Source organism: Montipora foliosa, chromosome 9 (genome assembly GCF_036669935.1).
Source record: "Montipora foliosa isolate CH-2021 chromosome 9, ASM3666993v2, whole genome shotgun sequence".
Taxonomy (NCBI): Eukaryota; Metazoa; Cnidaria; class Anthozoa; order Scleractinia; family Acroporidae; genus Montipora; species Montipora foliosa.
Window position 1 is genome coordinate 12771652 of NC_090877.1, and position 10726 is coordinate 12782377.

At 39.8% G+C, this 10726-nt stretch overlaps 1 protein-coding gene across 1 annotated transcript in view; it reads left to right on the forward strand.

The window, feature by feature from the left end:
• The first annotated feature begins 679 nt into the window (after positions 1 to 679).
• LOC137969858 (acid-sensing ion channel 2-like) overlaps positions 680 to 10726 on the forward strand; it is a 14146-nt gene continuing 4099 nt past the window's right edge. Inside the window, exons 1-6 of the mRNA XM_068816245.1 lie at positions 680 to 877; positions 2690 to 3627; positions 5451 to 5601; positions 8535 to 8597; positions 8961 to 9117; positions 9751 to 9842. Coding sequence (XP_068672346.1) covers positions 742 to 877; positions 2690 to 3627; positions 5451 to 5601; positions 8535 to 8597; positions 8961 to 9117; positions 9751 to 9842 — 1537 coding nt within the window. The 5' untranslated portion in view covers positions 680 to 741. The remainder of the gene's footprint in view (positions 878 to 2689; positions 3628 to 5450; positions 5602 to 8534; positions 8598 to 8960; positions 9118 to 9750; positions 9843 to 10726) is intronic.

Consider the following 10726-nt stretch of genomic DNA (forward strand, 5'->3'; position numbering starts at 1 on the left):
CAATGCATGCAAAAAGTGTGAAAAGAGTTTTAAAAGGTCGACGACGAAAACAGTAATAAGACTCTCATTCTCACTGAAATGATTAAATCTCTTTGATTTAAATCAGTCTCTCCCGATCCAAACAAATTTACTACCACAAGTTTATTTGTTGGTGGCTTGCGTCGCATTTATGGCCAAATTAAAAAAAATCGTTTCACGGTTTACGACCCAAATGAAGGATCTTGCCTGTTTTCATCTCATTAATATCAACGGAACAGATCGGTAGCAAACCTTCTCTCTTTTATTAAAGAATGGAATACCCTGAATTTTGGTAAAATAATAATCAAAAAAGAAAAAAATTGATAGAGAATGCGCAAGACCTTAATGAGGTTGCTAAAATTTTTAATGCACGCTGGAGTTTGATTTGTTTGTACAAAGTGATCTTCCTTTAGAAAATAGATCAAGGTCATGAGTTCAAGCGACCGAATTGCTATTGAGGCAACACTCAGGGATATTGTTATTTGGTCTCATCTTAATAATTGAAAAATATGAAATATTTAGTGTTTTTTTCTTAACATCAGAGACGCTGATCCTTCTATTAATATGAGGACAGGAAGAATGTCTGCTCGCGTTAGCAGGTCTGTATGAAACGTGACCAGAATTGGAAATATCCCCCAGTCTTTTCCGGCTGCAAGCACAGCCTGCCTTATTTATATCGAAGTGTGTTCGTATGTCTTTTGCAGTCGGGCACCTGCAGCAAATATGACCGACGACAAACGAGAAAGAACTGTCAGTTTTATACAGGCAGTGGCTGGTTGTACAAATGAGAAACCAGCAGATCTTTCATCAAGGAACGAGCAAAGTTTATCGTCAAGTCATAAAGACAATCCAAACGAAGGTGGGATGTAACTAGTAAGCCAAGGGGTATCAATAACAAACATGATATACTGTACTGATCAATTACTCAACGTTCAATAACGTTTTAGTTTGGTCAAAGGGAGTAGAGGTTCCTAAAACCCCATTTAGTGTAGAGTGTTATCTTTGCATTAGTTTGCAAATTATGGAAATATAAGATATAAGGAAATATATTTGATGTCTCGTGCAGGTGGAGAAACCGTAACTTTCTCTCAATGCCAGCAGTGCTGTGCGAATAATTAATTATCAACTACATGAAACAGTTTAATTTTGATCAGATTATTTGATACATTGCAGTGTCAAGTGATAAGCATGTTCTTTTAATGCTGAAGGAAACCGTCGGTACAGATAAAAAAGTAAATATTGTTATATCATGGCAATCAGTTCTCGCTGACGAAGCCGGAACGATATCGACGGATACAAGCAAATAAATTATAGTGTTAAAATCGGAACCAAGAGGCTCGCATAAAAGGCAAATCTGAAAGCAGCCCAGTCCAAAACTACTAAATGGTAAGTTAAACCCGGCTTTAACTCTTTCGTTTCGGTGTGACACCAGAACTAGTGTTCAACAGACTTCCTCGGTATAGCCTTTCCAACCGACTGATGTCCAGTTTGAGACGACCCCCAAAACACATTACCTTCCTGACCAATTTGCCCACTGATTACGTGCGGACTTTGCAGCAGCCGACTAAATCCACTCAAGAGCAAGAAAATGAAATCAAGAAGCTTATAAGAACCAATACCGGCTGAAAGAAAAGCTCTAGCAATAGCGTCATCATCGAACGGTTTGCTGTCAATTTCCGGCACTACTTAAGATGGTAAGAACTTTATCGATTTTATTTCGGTAAACGCACACACAAGAAAATATTTTAAAAAACAGGACTTTTATAACTGTTTTTGCGGTGCATGAAGCATCTAACTAGTGGTTGTATATATAAATTTAAGTTTTTCCTTGTGAAAATCATTAAAGTGTGCACGTATATACTGTACATTGTAAAAACAAATATAAATCGACTACTTTGGCTTTATGTTTTATTCCGGAATCTGATATTTCCGAAACAAACTTGATAAATGAATTTTTTCGAGAAATAACTTTTCGGTGGAAATCAGAAAAATCCTTACCAAATTGGTGAAGATAGATCCGCTTTGAGTAGGTGTACTCATCAGCTGACTCGTCAAGCTTATGACCACATGAACGTAATTTGCATTCTGATAGAAGCGATATTTAACCACCAACTCGAAATTCACGCACCCGTAAAATTCTGTGACCTTTGTGTTTGCAAAAAAACGTTTATCGCCTGTAATCCAGACAGTTTGGTTTCATTTTGAGTCAACACAGTAGATCTCTACCAATAGCACCCTTTTTTTGGTCCATCGTTTCCTTGCCTGTTTCAAACCCGCCAGTTTAAACACTGGACAAAAGCCACCATATTTTGCGCCTACAGCTGCAAACTTATGCTCAGTGTATGCTATGCAGCATCTCAGATCCTTTTCTTTAGCTTTCGTTGTAGTCAACATTTGAATTATTTGTTTCAAAAAAATTCCATGCACTTCTGGCCCCAGTTGTTCCAGGGGTGGATAGCGCTATGCACCGGATAAATAGTGGATAATGATTAATCCAGTGGATAGCGCTACGACTGGGGCCTGGGCAGAACCTTTTGAAGTCACGCAATGCTGGTGGAAAGTCTCGCAGCGTGATTAACGTCCCTCCATTTAATATTACCCAGCGTGTCATTGAAGTTCACTCTTTTGCTCGCGACTAGTCGATAATTCTTTAGTTTTCTTTCTTTTGCAGAGAATGCATTTGGTATGCCAACAGAAACTTCTTCCATCGGCGCTAATTTTGAGCACGATCATGGCGTATGTGAGGCCAACGAGAAGATCCCAACCTGGAAAGACTTTTCTACCTATGTCACCCTACATGGTTTTCACTACATCTTTGAAGGGAGGAGACTCTCCTGGGCACGTGCTACATGGCTTTTCCTTTTAATAATCTGTACAGGTTACGTCGTTTATTCTCTGTGCTGTAGTATCATAAAATACTTTGACTACCCCATCGCTACGGTCTTGCGCATTGAGTACCCTGTAGATAACATGCCCTTTCCGGCTGTCACTTTGTGTCCGTTGACAACAATAACAAACTCCAAGGCCTCCATGAAAGATGATCATCCATCGTTTAACAAGCTAGGGCTCAATATTGACGCCTGTAAGGCTACAGCGGCTGTCAGGGCGGGAAGGCCGTGTGGCGAAGCGTTGTTGTGCTGTTGCGCCAACATTGTTACCAGTATAAGAGGGGTCGTAGACAACTGTACGGAAGAGTACAGAAACGAACTCACCGAAGCATTAAAAGCTAGCGATTTTTCATTTAACAACCGAGACTTTTTCAGGGCGTTTGGACCTAACATGAATAAAATGATCATACCAAGGACTTGTGAATTTGGATCTTTGGACAAAAGGTGCTCACACAACGACTTCGTGCCAGTTTTTACAGATGACGGAATATGCTACTCATTCAACTCAGAACCTGGCGAAAAGATGTTAAACGTTTCCTATGGGGACATTACAGGTGGTTTGTTTTTAATGCTTGATCTTATGGTCGATGACCATTTGTATGGTCTCATATCCGACGGAGTTAGGATTCTTGTGCATAATCAAGGAGAATACGTCAATCCTTGGAACGGCATCCTGGTAGCTCCTGGAACGCATGCGCAGATCAGTGTTACGAGAAATGTGGTAAGTGACTTTGAACTTAATAGCTCAATCTCGACCCCAGAGCTCTTCTCTTGACATAGAGCTTCCCAGAGCCTTGGGTCGATTCGAGGCTCTGGTGACAAGAATATCTAATGGCTGCAAGGCACAAGGTAACTTACAGCTCTCACAGATGTGTTAGGGACTTACTTTGTAGCTTACCTTGTATCTTGAATTTCTTGGCCTAACTCCTACTGGCGTTCTAGGATTGTATTTCCATAACTAACTTGTCGGTGAAATGTTTCAGTTTTTTTTTTCAAGTTATTTACCTTAGGTGTGCTTTTACTTTTGTTGTGTTACGTTATTGTGTTGGTCTTGTCTCGCCGCCATGATTAGCTTCGTAGCTATTTGCGGGACAAGCTAATAATTGTAAACATTGTTTTATCGAAAATAATTGTTGTTGTTCGATTTAGTATCGCGTTTACGACAGGCTGCTACTACTTGTAATAAAAAGCGTGACAATTCTCTTAAAGCGGTTTTCAGTTGAGTGTCGTAAAACAAATACCAGAGTAATCACTTCGACCAATCACACCATGTGCAAATAGTGCAATGAACCAATCCAATTTCGCAGCAATTCCGTGTAACTTTCCGCTAAAAGCGCGGGAAAAATAGCGCGAGTAAGTCGCGATTGGTTTTGGTTTTCCTTCTCACTGGTTGATAAACTGACGCGAGATTCTTAAACCAATCACTAAGTGTAGCAATCGCAATTGCGTAATTATTTTCGACCGTCGTTGCTCTATCCTAACATGACTGTTCCTTCCGATATCTTGAGATAACAAACAATAAATGACTTAACATCACACGGGTTTCTTCCATTTTTGGCAAAACGCAAATTTCAGTCTGGCTTTCCGTTTGCCGTATCGCGATCAGTGCTTATTATAATCTCTGTAAGATCTGTAATGTCACATGAGATTTCTGTGGACATAATATATGGAACGGCATTGGTGTCAAAATCATGATTAAGGTCGCATTTTGTTGTAACGCGCATTCACAGCTTCCGAATATTCAGTGCGAACTGATTGGTTGAATGTTTCATTGCTAAGTACCATATTTGGAAACCCCTCGCTCTTGTTGTTCCAAATATGGTACTTAGCAAATCGAATATTCAGAAGCTTGTTTCCAAGCACACAAGGGGCCGTTACACGTTTCAACCCTTATGGGTTTCTGGTTGTACTGATCTTGCATTTTACGCAATGCTTTTGCATTTAACGTTGCATCAGTTGCATTTTCATTGTATTGTGAATTGATAGTAAGAATTTATTTTTATGATAGTTCTATAGTTCAACTGCCAATCGGTTCCTAAGAGCATATTAAGAAGACTACTAAAATACTACAATGACGTCAATTTTACTGACTAATCAGAATGTTCTGGCTGCTATTTTCCTCTGCACTGTTCAAATAGTTTACTTTCGATTCCTTATCCATATAGACCGAATGCATAAATGACTGCCAAAAAAATATTCTTTTGTTTATGTGCTAATTAGACTCACTAGCCTCGCTCTCAAGCAACATTTCTTTTGTATTTTGTACATGCAAACGAGGCTAGTGAGTCTAATTAGCACATAAACAAAAGAATATTTTTTTGGCCGCCATTTATGGTCTATGTTGTGCTTCTAATTTTTTCTTTGTTTAAAAATTTTCAAACCAGTTCGATTTTGATTTTTCTTTGTCTAATATTTATCATCAATTCAGAACCTGGAACAAAGGAAAATAAATATTGATCTTGTTTAAAAAAACCTTGAGCCAGGAAAAAAATTGAGCCGCACCACAGTTGATAATTTTTTTTTTTTTCAATTCTGTTTTTAAAGTACCGCAACAAGATGGCGCCTTACGAGACAAACTGTGATGACTCCAAACGGCTGGCAAGTTTTCAAACCTACACATCTGAGGGCTGCTTTTATGAATGTATATCAAATATGACGTTTGAGGCGTGCAAATGTAGGGCAATCGGTGTATCAGGTAAGAGTTTACTGACCTCTTAGGCCGGTGATTTAAACAAAGTGTAGCTAGCTTAAATGTAGATCTCTTTAGAGATGAGTTTCTCGGGGTGGATAAGATCTTTTCGTTGTCCCTGCTCAAAAGCCTCATACACTCCAGGGATACGCTTTGTGTGATGTCTAAAAACGCTTGTGGTGCCTAAGGCCATACAATCAAAAAACAGCAGAAAAAAGCAAGGTGATTTTATCGGGTGCTTACATCTAGAGACGTTTCATAAAGTTATTTATTTTAAATCAGATCCCTCCGTTTGATTTCCGTTTGTGAATGCCGAAGAAAGCTGAGACACTTTCCCATGGTGCCTCGGGAAAGTATAAATGCACACGAGCAAGCTTTCATTGACAAGTTCTGACTTGGCAAATTTTACTTGCTGGTGTGTAAAGAAGAACTTGTCAATTTTTTCCTTGACAAGTGCATTCGTTCAAAAGCTAGCATGCTAGCTTTTGAACAAGTGCACTTGTCAAGGGAAAAATTGACACATTGCAGAACTTGCTCGTCTGTACGGGTCGACAAGGAAAACTTGTCAAGAAAATTGAAAAATTGCGGGCGCACAGCGGTCTTGTTCTTGTGATGACTCACTGTAATGGTGTAATGGCGCCCCGTGGTTTATTTTTGTCGTCCGCTGTGTAATTGTATTGCTGGCTACAGTGAAAACTTGTCAAAGAAAACTTGTTAATTCGTTCACACCAGCAAATAAGACTTGCAAAGGCAAACCTCGTCAAAGAAAACTTGTCGTTCATACACATGAGCATATGAACAATGTCAATGACACTTGTCAAGGAGAAATTGCTTGTGTGTAACCGGCTTAACGCAATGTAATCAGCTTGGTCTATGGTTTATGGAGTATTAGTTAGTTGTCTTGGCAGGAGCACCCAATTTTTGCGGGTCGCGCGTCGCGTGTCGTGTGTAAATCTCGCGGGTACATCATGATTGAAAGGGGAACGAGAATACTAAATTTAGGTCTTTCGATTAACAAGCTTGGAAAATCTAGGATTAGCTTCTTATACAAAGCAAAGTAAAAACACAAACGGTCTTTCTACAGCTAAATTAGGGAGTGAACACTACGTTATGGGACTAAAGAATTGATCGATTAATGAGAAAAACAATCTAGGTGCACGTGCGATGTGGAAAACTTAGTTTTGAATTCATTTTACCCGTGACATTCTGCCACCGTGACAACAATTCATTCATTTTCGTGATGGTGTTTAACCCTGGTTAGAGCAACTCGACCCAAGTATACACAACATGCATTCACATGACCTGAGGCGACATCGACTTACTAGATCAAAAGTAAATACTAGCTTAATATGGTTGAGTAATATGGTTACAGTGTAAGCAGATTACACCACAAGGAGAAAGGTATAAAATTGTCTCTTGGGAACCAAAGTTAATCTCAGCTATAATGGGCATATTTTCCCGCGCCTTCTAATCCAGTTACATAATTTTTTTAAAAAACATTCATTGGTTCAACGTGCTGTGTGCACTTAATAATACAGTTGGTGAAAAATGTAACTTACTTTACCGTTTACATTTGCTCTTGATGATTGCGACTGCGAGCGTTTGTAGGATATGGGTTGGCTAGCTCTAGCTGGATGAAGACCTAGCAATTTCGCTTGCCCTAGAAATTTGTCTTCTTGGAAACACCAGACGGGATCATACGGCATATAAGCTCATACCTGGTATTTGTAAGTGCTACTATGATCTTCACATTTTGAAAGTGTGTTTGCTTTGCACATGACTGGAGAAATGTTGAGCTATATTTTTTATCCAACGCATATTTGTTTCGAGTGTAAGTTTTGGATTTCACGGTCCGCCATTACTCACATTCAATAATGACCGATTGGACTGTAAGGGACAGTTTGTCGTCCCGCGCTCCCCACCGTACCCCCGTTGTTGGGGATCAAGTGATCTCAATGCCATGAGCTCGTCGCTTCGTTTGCGTTGAACGTTTGTGCGTTGAAGACTTGTTTGTTTGTTTGCCTTTTGACCTGTTTCATCGCTATCGATGTTGAGCATAAGATGAAAGATGCCCCAAAGTTTTTAATCGCTTGTTTGTATCTGTAGCTTTATCTGTAATTCAGTTTTTTTTCGAATCGCAAGCCTTTATTATTTTTTAGTTTCAGCTGTACTGCCCGCAACGACGAGTAACAGATTAAATTTTCAGTGCCAAATATTTGTCTGTGGTTTTGTTTTACATCGACTTCAGATCAAAGGAAAACTGACGGCCATTTACTCACTTTTACGGATACCGCGGCCATTTTGAAATCCATTGTTTCAATAGCTGTTATGGGATTTTTAGGGGGCAAATGCATACTAATTTGCCCCCTTAGATCCCATAATAGCTATTTGAAACAATGAATTTCAAAATACCCGCCGTATCCGTAAAATGGTTTATAAAGCTTATTATTTAGGCAAAATATGAGTTGCCGAAACTCCCGTGCTGCATATTCATTTAGCCGGGTACACACGCATTGCAATTGCCCTTTTCCGAGTTGCTACATGCCTCAGTTTCAAAGCGAGTCCTAGTGCACAACCATTCAAATGGAAATGAGTTGTGTATTCTTTTGCAAATCAAACTTATTTTCCCTTTCAATAGTTGAGCACCAAGACTCACCTCCAAACTGAGACACACGGTAACTCGGAAATGATCCAGCTCTCTCAAGATCCAGCTCTCTCAAGATTTTAAAAAGGAAAATTCCGGTAAAAATAAACAGGTGTCATTTTGCAATCATGGAGTAAAACTTAGGTCACTCAGTGCTTAGAATAACTTGATTTTGGTCATGGTAGCACATTACTGGATCAATTCAAACGCGACTAGAAACGCATGCTCAATAAACGATACAATAGAATGAACTATGTTTTCTTTAGTGGTTGATCTTAGTTGTTTGTATTATCAGGTAATTCTGATGATCGAGTTTGTTTCCGACAAGACGATGAGTGTGTTTACCAAGTTATAACTGGTAAGGTATTCATGGAGTAGATTACAATTTCGCTTGACCTTTCAGTTAACGTTAAAATATATTACTTCAAAAAGTCAATTGGAGATCAACAATATTTGTATAGTTTCGTTAGCAATCGGTACATTGGAGGGCTTTTGTGTTTCTTAATGTGTAAGTATTGACAAAAAGCTTGAACCCCCCCCCCCTCCCCCCTTAAAACTCGGTATGGATTCCACCTTTGTCTTAAAATTAAATTTATGCCTTATCCTTTGTGTTACCAGGAATTCTATATGCGAGCTGAATCTGAATCTGAATGTTTGGAGTTCAACCTAGCTGAACATATTATCATTGTAAACCAACACCATGCAATTTTTATTGTTTCAGATTTGTTCGACGGTGTCCTTGATAACACGTGTGTCTGTCCTATGGCTTGTGATGTTGTCAGCTATGAGACCACGGTTTCAACCGCCTCTTTTCCTAACCCTTCCATGATAAAAATCTTGAGAAACAGTGGATACAACAAAACAAAAGATTACTTCAGGTACGTTACCGCTGACCGGTCGGCTCAGAAGGAAGAGCATCGGACTACACTCACGGGACATTTTGAATTCGATCCCAGGCGGGCCAACCCTCAGGTTCTTCAAAGAGGGGAAGACAATTCAGATCTACAAATGGTTATACTTTACATTCGTCTGGGATAGGGACGAAGCGAGGGAGCAAAATAAAGATAAACTTTCGGTTGTTCCTCAGTCGTTCGGGACGACAGCACTGAATTCAATAGGATGTTAAAGAGTAACCGAAATCTATTGCCACTGTGTTTAACCCAGCTTAGTACTAACTTACCTCTGAATAATCGTGTGAACACGTGAATCACACAAGTTTTTTAGCAAGTTGCTTCTCCTAAACTGCGCGGAAAAGTGATTCCAATGCTCTACATGTCACGAAAACATGTCGTGCAAACAAAGTCTGATACAGAATTTGCAGCAGTGCAATAAGTGAGGACTGGTGTTTGCACTAATAATTGCAATCTGTTAAAAAATATCCCGTGGTGCCGTGAAAAACGGCCCTTCCAAGCAAAATCGGCCGTCAAAACTTGCCCGGAGACTTGCGAACGAGAGTGCGTCATTCATTCTTTTTGTTTTGGTTTATTTATTGTTTTTTTTTCGCTGTTCAGGGAAAATTTGGTTTATCTTCAAATTGGCTACAAGTCCTTCAGCTACAATCACCATCGACAAAAGGCGCAGTACGACAGTGGGGCTTTACTTGGTGAGTGTAGTAACATTACGTGGCAGCGGGAAAAAAAACTCTGTCCATCGCTAGCGAAAGGCACTCAAGGGACGCTAAAGGAGATGCGAGACCGCGAGACCAACCCTCGCGATCTCGACGCTTACGCGCGGCTGACGTGTACATCTCGCGCTTGCCAAGCTTTCTCGTATGCTGAACACTCACTGATCAAGGAACTCATATAAGGCTGGATTAATCTTAAAAGTATGCGAAATTAAGATAGTCGTACGTGGTAAACTTTTTTTCAGTTTTAGTCGAGCTAACGACTAAAAGTGCACCTAAACTCAAATATTTTTAGTCTACAATATCGATCTCCCCACCGAAAGCAAACACGTTTCACGATTCTTACCTCAAAATTTGGGTGATGTAAAGGCTGATCCAAAGATTACTTGCCATTGGTTTGCAACCCTGACCCCAAACAATAGCTAAAACAATAGAAAGAATGACATATCATTGTTTCCTGCAAGGATTGCGAACCGATGGCGAGTAATCTTTGGATCAGCTGCTACACTATCTGCCGGGCAAGATGTGCAAGGTTATCAAAACTAGCAGTAAATTGGCCCCACGACCGAGCTGTGAGAGGCATGGGGCCATTCTCGATTCTACGTAACAAGCTGCTTTGCAGTTCGAAATTTTGTTTTAAAATAGGAATGCGAAGCAGTTTGTGAGGTAAAATCGAGAATAGATCCATCCCTCTCACATTATGGTCGCGGGTCCAAATTACAGCTAGTTCTGCCAAGTTTACGTAGCTCTCGCGGCACAGAAAAGAGAAAATCCTGGGTAACAATGGTAACATATGTTGCTTTGAATGTGGAGATTCTATTAGGAACAAAAAATTATTTGATGTTATGTGCACTTTAAATTTA